The sequence below is a fragment of the Bos mutus genome, chromosome 9 (assembly GCF_027580195.1).
Source record: "Bos mutus isolate GX-2022 chromosome 9, NWIPB_WYAK_1.1, whole genome shotgun sequence".
Lineage (NCBI taxonomy): Eukaryota > Metazoa > Chordata > Mammalia > Artiodactyla > Bovidae > Bos > Bos mutus.
In genome coordinates, this window is record NC_091625.1 from 9,670,484 (window position 1) to 9,685,899 (window position 15,416).

Here is a 15,416-nt window from a genome sequence, read left to right on the forward strand (position 1 = left end):
CAAGAGTGCAGACAGGAATAGCAGACGAGAGAAGTGAGATGGGGGCCTGAAAACAGGGATAAATAAAGGTCTGTAATTGGGTCAGCCAGGCAGCCCAGGCCCAGGGCACAATATCAGGAAATTAATGTTAACCTTGGGGAGCCTGACAGGCTACAGTCCATGGGGTCACAAAGAGTTGGACACGACTGAATGACTAACACTTTACGTTAGGACAAAAATCCCAAAGCTTTTGTCTAAATAAATTGCCATAGATTACTTTATTTTCTTGGGCTCCAAAATTACTGCAGATGGTTACTACAGCCATGAAATTAAAAATGCTTGCTCCTTGGAAGAAAAGCCATGACAAACCTAGACAGCATATTTAAAAGCAGAGGCATTACTTTGCTAACAAAGGTCCATCTAGTCAAAGCTATGGTTTTCCAGTAGTCATGTATGGATGTGAGAGTTGGACTTAAAGAATGCTGAGTGCTGAAAAATTGATGCTTTTGAACTGTGGTGTTTGAAAAGACTCTTGAAAGTCCCTTGGACTTCATGGAAATCAAACTAGTCAATCCTAAAGGAAATCAGTCCTTAATATTCATTAGAAGGACTGATGCTGAAGCTGAAACTCCAATACTTTGGCCACCTGATGCGAAGAGTCTACTCATTAGAAAATGCCCTGATGCTGGGAAAGATTGAAGGCAGGAGGAGAAGGGGACGACAGAGGATGAGATGGTTGGATGGCATCACCAACTCAGTGGACATGAGTTTGAGCAGGCTCTGGGAGATGGTGATGGACAGGAAGGCCTGGTGTGCTGCAGTGCATGAGGTCCCAAAGAGTGGGACACGACTGAGTGACTGAACAACAATGTAGGTTACTAACACTCCAGAGTAAATCACACTTTTTTTTTTAAGTGCATAACATGAAATCTCCTCTAGTAACAAACTTTTCAGTGTTCAGTAAGTGTTTCTAATTGTATACACATTGTTGCATGACTGAAACTGTAAGTTGAGCATGGTGAAACGTAAACTCTTCATCTCCCCCAACTCCCAGCCCCTTTCAACCACTCTGCTTTCTGCTTCCATGAGTGACTGTTTGAGAGCCCTTGTGTAAGTAGAATCATGGCAGTATTTGTCTGACCTGTTGTATGCACTTAGCATAAGTCCTCATCATTCATCCGTGTGGTAGCATATGACAGGATTTCCTTTATTTTTTAAGGCTGAAAATATTCCGTCTTATATCTCACTTTCTTTATCCATTCATCTGTTGATGGTCATTTCAATTGTTTCCACCTCTTGAGTACTGTGAACAATGCTTCAGTCAACATAAGAATGCAGATATTTATGTCTTCAAATCTTTTGTATAAATACCCAGAAGTAGGATTGCTAGACCATATGGTGGTTCTATTTTTAACTTTTTGAGGAACCTCCATACTGCTTCCACAATAGCTATACATACCATTTTACATTCCCACCAACAATGCACACAAGTTCCCATTTCTCCACAAGTGCTGACTGTGGACCTTGCCTACATGAAATTTCTGCTCCTTCCTCTTGAAATTTTCTTCTTTTCCATCTTAATTTGACAAACTTTTTATTTTTTTTATTTTTTTGCTTTTTTAAATTATTTATTACATCAAAGCCAAATATACATATTTTTAGGTTTATCATATTCATGCCTGGGATCTTCTTCTTCTTTTTTTTTTAATTTAATTTTATTTTTAAATTTTACATGCCACCAAAGCCTTTCCTGACTCCACTGACCAAGATCATCCTCATCTTATGAGATGTCATGGCTCTCTTGCTTCTCTGTAAAATTTAGTGGAAATGAAATTTACAGAATTAGGTGAGAGCAGAGAGAGTGGTTTTTTGGTTTGATCTACTTAGCTTAGAACAATGCATGACATAGAGTACCTTTACAATAAGCATTTAAAATTTTATTGTGAAATGTTCAGACATTTTTGAAGCTAATATAAAACATTATTTTATTAAGTGATAAAAAAACACCCAGGTACCTAACCCTTCATTTAAGAAATGGAATATTACTAGTACCATAAAGGCATCCTGAACACCTCTCCTGACTTTTGTGTTAATCATTCTTTTTTTTTTTGTTTATACTTTATTGACCTACGAGTGTCTGCCATGGACGGGTCTGGTTGAGTTTGGAAGAACTGAGTAATAGCACAAGCCTGGTGTAAGGGACACTGCTATTTGAAGAAGCATCCATGAGAAAGCCAAGTAGTCCCTGGTTGTGGTGTGCTTCTGCATACTGAGGGGCCTCAGGATACCTCTAGGGGAGTTGGTAGGCAAGGTCAGGAGTGAGTTGTATGAAACACAGAGCTCACATGTCCAGGGCTTCCTCCAAGGTTATGGTGTGATGGAGCACTGGATGTACAATGTATGAGACAGGTTGGTGTGCATCTACCCTTACTACTCAGTTTTCCTTCCTGCAACTCTTAGACTCGAGTAAGGCAAAGCAGAAAGCCACTGTGAGATGTAAAGACTGCCCTTGTATGATCATAGGCTCCCATAGGGCGGAAATGTCCTGAGTATATCTTCAAACACAGCTAGTGCTGAAAGAAATCTGGCCAAGCTTTTAATTTGTCCTTAGGTTATTTAAAAAAAAAAAAAAGGCACCATGGCAGCAGAAGTCTTTAGGATGGTAGACCTCAACATAGCTGTCTGTTCTGAGCACACTGATCCTATCTTGATGCATCACCTCTATCTAAGACAAAGGACGTCTTCGGAAGCGTCCTCACCCTCTTCCTGCCATTCCCTCGGCCTCCCTTGTGCATTGGTCTTCTTCCCTTCCACCTGTTTTTTTCTCCTGGTTTTCTGTCTCATTTTGGTGGAGCCTGTTCTCCAACATCTTGTTGGGAAAAGTGGCATACTTTTCTTTCAGACATAAAAAATTTTAATCTCTAAAATGTCTTTATTCTACTCTTAACATGTGTTTAGCTGAGCATGGAATTCTAGGTTGGAAAGGAATTCTCTTTGCTTCAGAATTTTGGGAATGTTGGCCCCTTGTCTTTTGGGGTTGCAGCTTGGCTGTTGAGAGCCCCGAAGCTCTAGTTGCTGGTCAAGGAATGTGATCCTTACCCCTGTCAAGAATCCTGTGGGACTCTCTCTCTGTTTCTGTGGCCCTAGCGCACATGATGACGCCCCTGTGGTCTCTGAGGCTCACTGGGCCCTTTCTTCCAGAAGCACATGGACTTCAGTTCAGAGAAATGTTCTGTTTGTTATTTTCTCCCACCTGTTTTCTGTGTTCTTTCTTTATAAAACTTCTGTCCTTTAGATGGTTGATCACCTTCACTGGTTCTCATAGTTTTTAGTATTTTTCCTCTTACTTTTTTTCCATTTCTGTCTTTTTGTTGTATTTAATAGGTTTTTTAATTCAACTTTAACCCCTTTTTTGAGCTTTTTGGCTTTCTCTTTCTCCCTTTTTCTTTCTCTGTCCCTCCTCACTTCCCTGTTTTTCTTTGCTCCCTCTTGCCCCATCTTTTCTTTTAAAATTCAAATGCTCTTTTGTTTTGTTACTGTTCCTTTGTGTAGCAACATTTTCCTTATTAAAAATGTATTGTATTGAAATATAGTTGATTTCAATCTTGTGTTAGTTTTTACTGTACAGCAAGTGATATATATATACAGGTACATATATATGTATTTATATGCATTCTTTCTCATATTCTTTTCCATTATGGTTTGTCACAGGATAGTGAATATAGTTCCCTGTGCTGTGCAGTAGGACCTGGTTGTTTATGCATCCTATATACAGTAGTTTGCATCTGCTATCCCCAGCCTCCCAATACATCCCTCTCTCGCCCCCAGTTATAGCAGCATTTTCTTATTTCATGAATGCAATATCTTTTCTCTGAGAACAACACTGATAGATTTTTTAAAATTTCTCTCTACAAGTTGCTTTTCTCTCTGCTTTGGTTTCTAACTTGTATGTTAGAAGCCTTCTTCCGATGTCTGATTGTCCTCAGGTGTCTACAGGAGGAGACAAGGAAGCTGATTAGACGTTTGGTAAAGCATACCTGGGACTTGTGTCTTTGAGCTTCATAGTGGGTGATGTTGGTGAGCCGATTGCTAAGGAATCTGTGAAGTCAGCATCTATAGATCTTATCTAATAAAATAAATTTACATAATACATCTATTATAGATATACCAACTTGTCAGATTCCCCATATCAAGAGTTGTGGAAAATCAGATTTTACCTTGTAAGTTGTTGAAAGTAATTCTCCATATGGTTTCCCAGTTTTTGTACATCTTGTGAGCAGAGACACTGAAAGGCTTTTGTTCCAAATCATCTTTTTAAAGATGTTGCTGTAGTAAAGAGCTTTGGGAGGTGTAAGTAGTGGCTCAGACAGTAAAGAATTTGCCTGCAATTCAGGAGACCTGGGGTTTGATCCCTGGGTCAGGAAGATCCCCTGGAGAAGGGAATGGCTACCCACTCCAGTATTCTTGCCTGGCATGAACAAAGGAGGCCAGCAGGCAACAGTCCATAGAGTCACAAAGAGTCAGACATGACTGAGCAACGGACACACACATACACACTGACAAAGATAAGGTCTGGCTCCAGTTCAAAGTTTACACAGGTTTTTCTTCATTTCAGTTCACTTCAGCTGGTCAGTTGTGTCCGACTCTGCGACCCCATGAATCGCAGCACGCCAGGCCTCCCTGTCCATCACCAACTCCTGGAGTTCACTCAAACTCATGTCCATCGAGTCAGTGATGCCATCCAGCCATCTCATCCTCTGTCGTCCCCTCTTCCTCCTGCCCCCAATCCCCCCCAGCATCAGAGTCTTTTCCAATGAATCAACTCTTTGCATGAGGTGGCCAAAGTATTGGAGTTTCAGCCTTAGCATCAGTCCTTCCAGTGAACACCCAGGGCTGATCTCCTTTAGGATGGACTGGTTGGCTCTCCTTGCAGTCCAAGGGACTCTCAACAGTCTTCTCCAACACCACACTTCAAAAGCATCAATTCTTCGACTCTCAGCTTTGTTCACAGTCCAACTCTCACATCCATACATGACCACTGGAAAAACCATAACCTTGAGTAAACAGACCTTTGTTGGCAAAGTAATGTCTCTGCTTTTGAATATGCTATCTAGATTGGTCATAACTTTCCTTCCAAGGAGTAAGCGTCTTTTAATTTCATGGCTGCAATCACCATCTGCAGTGATTTTAGGTTTTTCTTATAGCCCCTTAAAAAAGATTGAGGTTTCCTAAGCTTAGAGTTCCTCAACTGTGACCAGAACCTCACTGCATGAATAGTATTGACCTGTGTCACATCCATGTTCCTGGGGAGAGAACAAGGGGAACTGAGGTGAACTTGCAACTCAGGCTATTGCTGTGTATCTCTGGCCCAGGAATCCCGTGTCTCCTGCCAGCACCGTGACACTGTGGCCAGCTAGCTTATTGGTTTGCAAGTAGGGTTAGATCTTAGACTCACCACAGTTCCTCAGATACCAGAGAAGGCTAGCCTGTTTCCTTCCTAGAAAGGAAGAATCTAACTGCCAGCCTTCTGGGAACCCAAGGAGGAAGAGCTCTGCGAACTTCTGCATCCAGGGTCAGGATCCCTCTGCTCATAACTTGGTGCTCTCTGCTTTGCCATTCAGAGGGCTCTGTTTCACCCTCTCCAGGGAACAAGCTTCCAGACTTCTCAGGTGAAGGGAGCCCATAGCGGAGAGAGAATGTGGGAGTGCGTTCCGTTCCTTCCTGAGAGGTCAGCTTCTCTATTAAGTGTTGCCTGGCTGCTCTGTTTAAAACTGCTGCCTTTCTCACCTGCTTTCCTCTCTTTACCTTTCGGTGCAGCACTTTACTGCCTTCAAACACACTGTGTCATTTTTCTTATTTACTATTTTTATTCTCTGTCTCCCTTCCCATTAGGATGTGAGCTCCAAAAGGTCAGAGGTTCTTATCTCTTTAATTTTACTGTTTATCTCTAACACCTAGAAAGTATTATGTGATGACTAATGGATTATAATAATAGCTGTTGTAATAGGTATTCAATAAATACTTGTTGACTGGATGAGTGAATAAATGAATGGGACTGTGCCACCTTTTGCCCTTGGCTCCTGATTTGAGAATAAAATTTAAAAAGTTTATTATGTAAATCATTGGTACATCTTTTTGAAAGCTTTAAATATTGATGTTAATTGAGACAGAGGTGACCCTCACAGAAGGTTACTTACTGTCATTCCAAAGCAGTTTAGGATAATTTATTCTCTGTACAGTTTCTTATCCTGAACTTTAGAATCCCATTCAGGGCACTCCTAACAGTGGGATGTTTCAGTTCAAGCACTTCTGTCACTCTCACTCAGTAGTGCTGGATGTGCATAGTTTGTTGGCAGAGCTAGTGGGATTTACTGAAGATCGGATGTAGGCGTAAGAGATTAGTAATGGTCGAATTAGGGCTAATAAGTGGCAGAGCCTGAATTTCAACCACAGTCTGTCCTTAACCATGAGGCTATGCTTCTTGGATAAGAAAAAAACAGCAAAAAAAAAGACTAAAAGGGCATGGCCCATGAGGTAGGAGCAAAACCAGGAAAGTGGGACATCCAGGATGCCTTCAGGAAGGAGAGAGTGTGTCACTGATCAGAGGCGGACTATAAGTCAACCAAGATGAGCTCTAAGAACGGAGTATTCCTTTTAGCAAAGTGGAGGTCATTCTTTGGTCTTGATAAGAGCAGTTACTTGGTCAAAGTCTAGTTAAATGTGGATGAATTATCGCTGTGTAAGAATTTACCCCCAAACTTAGTTTAAAACAACAAGCATTATCTCACAGTTTCTTTGGATCTGGAATCCGGAAGTTGCTCAGCAGCTTACGTCTGGCTCAGGGTCTCAAGAGGTTGCAGTCTGTTACCTCTGCTGTGTCCACACAGATCCTCCTGGGACTTTGTGGGAAGTGGACACAAGGATGTGAAAGCCACACAGTGAGACTCAGGGTGGGGGCATCTTGAAGACCAGCTGTCATGAAATGGGCTAAAGAGAGAAAGGGGGGAGATGAAGCAGGGATGTTAAATGCAGAGAATTCTTTGAGGCGTTTGCCAGAAAGGGGGTCAGAGAAATGGGGAGCTTGTCTAGGGGGTGTCCGTGGGTAGATGCCCTAGTGGAGCTTATATCTTCTTATGAAATAAGAACCAAACTTCTTGGTTGAGACTGAGGGAGAGGAGGAAATGTATGAAATAGTCATCTGGGAAAGCAGAGAGAGAATGATTCTGAAAATGTAGTGTGACTACTAGGCAGCACTAAGGAAGGGGTGCCGATGACACTGGACCATGGAGTTTAAGTAAAAGTTGGGGAGGGAAGTGAGGACTTGAGAAGAAGCAGAGGGCTGAGAAGAGTAGGATTCGCAGACTCTCCTCTTTAGAGGGGGGTCAAAGGATTGCTCAGAGAAGGCAATGGCACCCCATTCCAGTACTCTTGCCTGGAAAATCCCATGGATGGAGGAGCCTAAGTAGGCTGCAGTCCATGGGGTCGCTGAGGGTCGGACACGACTGAGCAACTTCACTTTCACTTTTCACTTTCATGCATTGGAGAAGGAAATGGCAACCCACTCCAGTGTTCTTGCCTGGAGAATCCCAGGGACGGGAGCCTGGTGGGCTGCTGTCTGTGGCGTTGCACAGAGTCGGACATGACTGAAGCAACTTAGCAGCAGCAGCAGCAAAGGATTGCTGAAGTGCTGGTCTTAGATAGAATGAACTGGAAAGAAAGGCCGGGGCATGAGAGAGGGTGTTGATTGAAATGTAAGTTACCAAAGGATTGCAGTCATTGGTCATGAAAGCTTTAGGGGACCAGACTAGGAGTAGGAGCTAGGAGGGCTACAAGGCAAGAAACCTGAGGGAGGGGAGGGAATGAATTGGGGCGATTTATCACCCACATTGATGCCTGGAGTTGTTTGGTATGAAGTAATGGCAACTCAGTCCAAAATTCTTGCCTGAAAAGCCCCACGGACAGAGGAGCTGGAGGGCTACAGTCCATGTGGTTGCAAGAGTCAGACACGACTGAGTGACTAAGCACGCATGCACACACAACCTTGCCTTGAGTGCTAGAGCCTTCAAGCATAAGGGCTTCCAGGAGTCTGCAGGTGGTGCTGCCTGACTCCATGCCATTCGGAGGTGGTGGAGGTGGCCATAGGAGGCACAGAGCCTGTCTACAAGCACCCATGGGCGCACAGGAGCTGTGGGCACGTGGGAGGGGATCATGGAGGAGGAAGAAGCCCTGCTCCGGAGCTACAGCCGTTCTGGTGCTTTCTGCGGTGGCAGATTCTACCTCTGCATTATCTGAGTGCTTTAAGTTTTTCTTTCCATTGAGGAAAGTTTCTTCCTCTTTTCACCTCTGCCCCTTTATAGAAGTTGAGTTTGTGATCTACTCGATTTCCTTTATATATGTGTGAAGGGAAAAGTTGTAAGTACGAGACAAAGCACTTCTCTCCTGAACTGTGCTCCACCATCCCCAAGCACTTCAGTGTGTATGTCCTCCAGACAAGAGAATTGTCCTGTATAACCCAATGAAAGCATCAGATTATAAAACTGACATTGGTACTTCCTTGCCAACGTATACTCAGACCCATTGAAGTTTGTGACCTCTCCCCATAAAGGCCTTTGCAGCAAATGATCCAGTTCAGAATCGTGCCCTGTAACAGGTGCTGTGCCTCGTGGGTCTCTTTCGTTCTGGAAGAGTTCCTCCGTCTGTCCTTGACTCTCAGGACCATAATGTTCTTGAAGACTGTAGTCCCGATAGTTTGTAGAAAGTCCTTCAGTTTTCATTGTTCTGTGATTCCCTTGTGATCTTTGATAGGACTGTCTCAGGAGTGATGCTGTGCTCATCTCATTGTATCTTATTAGGTGGCACATGCCCTCAGTGTGTCCCATTCATGTGATGTTAACAGATCATTTGATTCTCTGTCACTTCTCCACTATAAAGTCACTCTTTTTCCCTTCACACTTCTGGGCTTTTATTTATTTGTATCTGTGGATTTGTGAATTTCTCTTATTATCCAGTGCATGTTAATCCATTTCTCTCATAATTTATTTTGATGTTCAGTTGATCCCAGATCCAACCAGGATAGCCCCTTCAAGCTGGCTTCCTGTTCTTTTGATGTGTCCCCTCATTTTTCTAGCACTTACTTTCTGATGTGAAATGATGGGCCAGGCCTGTCTTGTCCTGTGTGTGCCCAACTCTGGAGTCAGCCATTTCTCCAAAGCCCTGGTTCCTCTTAATGAGACCAGTGTTAGGAGCCAGTACTGGGGTTGTGTTCTCAGCCCCTTTGAGTGGACAGAGCTGGTGAGGATCTGTATACACACACATGTATTTATCATACATGGACACGTTTACACCTGTTTTTCTTTAGGCATATAGAAAACCTTGCATTCGAATCAGTGTTTCTAATTCTCGTCTAGTGCTGCAGGACTCACTCTGTAGTTGGGTCTCCTTTCCGTTTGTGTCCCTCCTTTGCCTGGAGGTTTCAGTGAGGAAGCTGGCTGTCACTGTCCTTGAGGCCCTTGGTCCCCTGTCAGTCTCTTCCATAAGCAGGCTGCTGTGCCGTGCCCGCTCCCTCGTGGACGCGTCTGCGCGCCTCTGGGGCTTCAGCCCCTCACGCAGCTCCTGTCCCGTGACCGTCCTCACCCCACCTGAGCCTTTCTGTCCTCCTGCAGGCAGTCTCCTCTCCTCTCTCCAGCCGTGTTGGAGTGCATCAGGCTGCCGCTGCCCACACCCACCTTCACACTCAGGTGGAAGTTTCATCCTTTTGCAGCTGCTCTGCCAGGGTGCCCCTCTGCCAGGACCCCCTCCCCTGCAAGCCGTAGGTGCCCTCTCGTGCAGTTGCCCCCTCATCTTGCATGAGTGCCCAGCACCCTGCTCTGCCTGGACCGCCATCCCCTCCTACAGAGGTGTCGACATGACCCCATGGGGGCATCCTCCTTGCTCCAGGTGGACTCCGGTGTCACACTCTGAGTTCTCTGCCTGCAGAGGTGCCCACTGACCAACTCTAGCTTCTATAACTGCTTTTTCCATGTTACTTCTGAAGGATATTTCCCTGGAGAAGGAAATGGCAAGCCACTCCAGTGTTCTTGCTTGGAGAATCCCATGGACAGAGGGGCCTGGAGGGCTACAGTCTATGGGATTGCAAAAGTCGGACACGACTTAACAACTAAACCACCACCACCACCACCATTTCTGGAGGATAGAGTAATAAGACAGCAAGTAGGCTGTTGGGATGAGCTGAAACCAGCAGCCTGGAGGCAGACTACCCTTTCCAGTATGCAGTTTTCCTTAAGATGCTCTCATCTCAGACACCAGCTATGACAGGAGGATCCACAGGCTACCCTCACTTCTGATCATGTGGCTGCAAGTTGGGAGTCCTGATCTCCCCTCAGGTTCAATGATTCACTAGTAACTCACACAACTCTACTTGTTATTAAAATTCCGTTACAGCAAAGAGATACAAAGCAGAGCCATCCAGGAGAACAGACACATTCAGCCAGGTCTGGAGGGCCCCAGATCTGTGAAGCTCCCATTGTTCTCTCCCCAGGGAGTCAGGAATACATTTCCCGCCCAGGAAGCCTGTATGATAACACAGAGAGAAGGGGCCATGGCTCAGTGTCTCGCATTTGTTGGTGTTGCGTTACGTGGGCATGACTGATCGGCTCAGCAGCCACATGACTTGGTCTCCAGCCCTCTTTCCTCCTGGATGTTGGGCGTACAGCATGAGGCTGAAAACCCCAACTTACCAGTTGCATAGTTGTCTTACGGGTGTGGCCAGTCCCCATTCTCAGTCACCTCCTCATCGTATACTCTCTGGGCTACCATGAATAACAGACACTTCTGTCACTGAGAAATTCTGGATTTAGAGGCTAGCTCTCAGGAATTAGGGAGAAAAGCCAACCAAATTCTTTATTCCCAGGGCTTGGAAGTTACTTCCTAGCAACCAGGACAGAAGCCAACCAGATTCCTCTGGCATATGAATGAATTGTTCACTCTTAAATTCCACCTTGAGGTTTCTCATTTACCTTCTCAGATTCAAATTAGTTGTACAAGAGTTCTGTAATGGTTATAATGTTCTTCTCTATTCATTTTTATCATAGTAATTAATAAACTTTCAGAAATGTTCCAATACTGCTATATAAAATAATGGTGTTGGAGTTGTATAATCTAACATATAGTATTTTGAAATAACCACAAGTTTTAATTATACTGTATTTTGCCTTTTACCTGTCAATTGCATATCTTGTCTATTTTAGGTATGACTTTAGCCTTTCCAGCTTCAGTTCATGATTCTCTGATTTGCAGTAAAACATTTCAAATTCTATATAAAAATGAGGAGGTTGTTTTAAATGATGTCATGATCTTCAAAGTTAAAATGTTGTTGGATGAAAAAAAGGTAAACATTTCTTCATATATATTTAGATAAATATTTTCATAAAGCCTCAAGGCATATTTCTAACTTTCTATAAAATATTCAAAAGGCATCTCATAGTCTGATTTCTCTTCAGATTGAAGAAACCCTTGAGGAAATGAATTTTCTGTTATCCCTGGATCTACACTTCACAGATGGAGATTATTCGTGAGTAGGCTAATCGAACAGTTAAAAATCTGTAGTCATGTGTGACTGTTATCTATCCCTATTAAAGTCCCATTTTCTTCTTGGAACCCAGCCTACCCTCTTCTTATTTATTTTGAACTTCTCCCCCTTGGGAGAGTCTCATGGGAATGGTTAGTCCTGGTTTTTTGTGCTCATGCTGGTTCCAGGAGCTGCAGGTAGCAAAGCCAGATGAACTGAAGAAACATGAAACAGCTTCTGAGACTCTTGGACATTGCACTGTTGACACAGCACCCCTGCCTTGTAGCCTTTAAACCTGCCTTAGCTCTGTTCCACTGCGTCACTGGCTACTCTTTCTTGGTGGCGTGAGTGATGCCCTCTTCAGGCGGGGCCTTCTTGATCTTCAGAGAGTTACCGAGACTTGTGACTCTTAGACCTGACAGCTGTTTCCAGAGTCCATGAGGAAAATTTAGGACCGGCTACCCTGGTTCAGGAAGATCCCCTAAGAGGGAAATGGCAGCCCACTCCAGCATTCTTGCCTGGGCAATCCCATGGACAGAAGAGCCTTGCGGGCTACAGTCCATGAGTCACACACGACTTAGTGACTAAAACAACCCTAAACTTGTCCACACATCTGGACAAGTAGTCACACATTTTAGGGACAAGCTGTGCTTGTATCCATTTAAAACAAGAAACAGAGATCCATTTTACTATTCTATTTTTGTAGAAATACTTCTTGAAAATTGTATACAAATTCAGACTACTTGTGGCATAAATGTCTAGGCAGCCATAGTACTGAGAGGTCTGATGTGAGATGCCTTCTTTACCACTGCAGAGGAATAAGTCTTTACATGGTAGCTGCTGCTTCTCTGAAATACTTGTTTATTGCAGAGAAGTCCTTGAGGGAATTCTTTCATAAACCAAGTCAGAATTCTATAAGCTGAAATGAGTACATAGTTCATAGTTGTAGGTACATATTGGTTAAAAATACATATATATTTGGAAGTAATTTTCATGGCATTGTTTCAGTTTTTGTATGTATAAATCTAATGACTAAATATCGATGATAAAGTATATACTAATTGCTTGCTTATTTTTGAGCAACATTTAATAACAAAATTTTGTACCATAAAAACAGTCTTAAATACCTTTTGGGATTTATCATAATAGGATTTGACCTACATGATACTGCAGCTTTACTATAAACAGTATTCCCTACTGGAGTAAAATTTTAGGATGAGAGTATTTCCTAAAGTATCAAAAAAAGACTCATTTTGTAGGCACAGTAGTGAAAAACAGTCCATTAACATGGAAATTGTAAGTACAGATAGAAAACTGTAAGTAAGATCTGGTTATTTCTTTATTGTTAGATTTCATATTGCATTTCATAATGCAAATGTGATGCTTTAAAAATTGTTCTCATTTTGTTTTTAAAAAATAGTTAAGTAATTAAATATTTTGATAGTTTAAATTACTCTACAAAACGTTGGCCTTCATTAAATTTCTGTACTAACAAGCAAACGGGTTGCTTTTCATAGGGCAGATGATCTGAATGCATTGCAGCTAATAAGCAGCCGCACGCTGAAGCTGCACTTCAGCCTCCAGAGAGGCCTCCATCACCACGTTAACGTCATGTTTGATTATTTCCACCTTTCTGTTGTGTCTGTTACAGTCCATGCGTCACTGGTTGCGCTACACCAGCCACTGATAAGGTAAATGTAACCAGCTCCCTGATCCTTATTAATATAGTGTCATTTATTTTTATAAATGAAAGCATATGCTTTGGTGAAGATAACTGAAATAGGAATTTCTAAAGTCACGCTTATTTAATACTTTTGTTTTTATACTAAAGTGTTAGTAAAATTTAAGAGCATAGGAATATTAAATTGATGACTTTTTTTGAAAAAATATGGAGCAATCTTTGTCAAACTGACCAGGAAAAATAATACGATCTGGAAGCAACCATATAGTATTGTTTAGTATAGCATTTATGTAATGCTAGACTATAATTATTCATTCTCTGGGAAAGTATATTCATCTTTTCATAGCTTTTTTTGTCTTTTCTCTGAATGGACTTAGTTGTATCTTCTTAAATCTGTACTATACAATAGTTCTTGTTTTCTAAGTTATTAACCAATTTTATGGATCTTTACTAAATAAATCTTTTGAAACTATATCACATTAGCCTAAAGGTATATAATATTCTGGATTATAATGAATGCATTGGGATAATTGTTTTTTCTGCTCACTTCCATGGGGGAGATGAATTGTCTTTCATTAATGTGAGGATACAGTTCAAACTCTTCAGTTCTCAAAATAACATCATCCTTATTGCAGGGGCAACAGAAATGACACTTTTAAATCAGTAACTTATGTGAAAAGATTCCAAATTGACTTGATTTATGAACTACTTTATAATTGCTGGCATAAATCTTTTTGCAGCAACTGATATTAGGGATGATACTCAAGGGTTAGGATGCTAAACTGATTTATCAGAAAACTAAGTAGGTGATTTTTGGAATTACCCTGAGAATTTATAGAAAACCAAGACACTAACAAATTTCCCCCCTAGTAACACCCTGTTGCGTATCTTTAAGTTGCTGTAAAAATTGTGAGCATGTCTTCCCCTGTGTTGTCCCGTGATGTCTTTAGAGCATGGGGCCAGGAAGAGTCTGTTTCTCCTGATGACCTACTTTTGCCTTCCTTATTCTGTAGTAAGATCTGTAACTAGTTATTGTGCGGGTTTTGTCTTTCCTATTAGACCTTTGAGAGCTTGTTCTCAGTTGCTATAACTTTGTAAACAGGAAAGTGTTCCTATTATTATACATAATTTTATTAGAAACATCTTCAAAACAATTTTAGATGTTGATTAAATTAATATTTAATAGCATGATAACTCAGTGAAACTTCTTTGATAGGAAAGTATATTTTTTGATATATAGCTTTTGAATAAGTAGTATATCTGGTATGAATTACATGTTAGGTTTTGAAATTAAGTTTTTATCTGTTTATACAATACATTCCTGTAGTCTTCTGAATTTCTTATTTTTGTAATTTCAGTAAAAATCCTGAACTATACTGTTCCAACCATTACTTTTTCTTTATAACAAAGAAATACATTCATGGCTTAGTTTCTTTTCTGAAAAAATGTAGGAACTGTTCGTTGAGATTCACTTGGGTTATTAGTGCTGCTTTTTAGTCCCTGGTTACATAGAACTCATCCTGGTAACATCAGTTTGTGCTTCCTCTTGCAACACAGCTGTTTTTGCCACAAGCTAGTAGGGGATAGAGACAGCTCGCATCCTAGAGACCTTTTGCTGGAAGGAGAAGACACTTTTGGCTCAGAATCAGAAGCCAAGAGGATTAGCTGTTGGCTCTGGTTAGTGATGGGAGAGGAGACTGGGACGCCCGTAACAGCTGAGGTTGCTCCTCTTTCCGTTGTTGCCTGGGTTCTGAAGTCCTCTCTCTTGCTGCTGGAGCTATGCCCTAGAGGGAGCAGTGCCTTTCCTGGGCTTCTTGGCCTGTAAACTAGATGGTTGGGTTGGGAAGGAAAGCAAGGAAAGGGGAAGAAGGCTGTCTGCTGGTGGCATGCGGTAGAGGGTCCTGTTACAGATAACATTCCTCACTGTGTTTCTGTGAAGACAAGTTTTTCCCTGAAGTTTTGTTATGGCTGGACTTTTTAATCCTCTAAAATAAATGAAAAAAAAATTTATAATATTACCTTTTAAACATTATTTTTACATAAAACAATTTCTATGATCAACCCAACTATAGATATAAATCAATTATTTTAAGTAACTGGGATTAGGATTTCTTTCTTTGCTTGTTTTTTGCATAACTTTTTTCTTATACTTGATTTTTTTTAAGTACAGCTTCTTTGACTCAATCTTGA

The 15,416-nt window shown here is 41.8% G+C and overlaps 1 protein-coding gene across 4 annotated transcripts in view; it reads left to right on the top strand.

Moving 5' to 3' along the window:
* Positions 1-15,416, top strand: part of FAM135A (family with sequence similarity 135 member A) — a 154,432-nt gene that overhangs the window by 67,136 nt on the left and 71,880 nt on the right. For all 4 annotated transcript variants that reach the window (XM_070376171.1, XM_070376172.1, XM_070376173.1 and 1 more), the window contains exons 5-7: positions 11,226-11,365; positions 11,478-11,548; positions 13,063-13,236. In XM_070376171.1, coding sequence (XP_070232272.1) covers positions 11,226-11,365; positions 11,478-11,548; positions 13,063-13,236 — 385 coding nt within the window. The remainder of the gene's footprint in view (positions 1-11,225; positions 11,366-11,477; positions 11,549-13,062; positions 13,237-15,416) is intronic.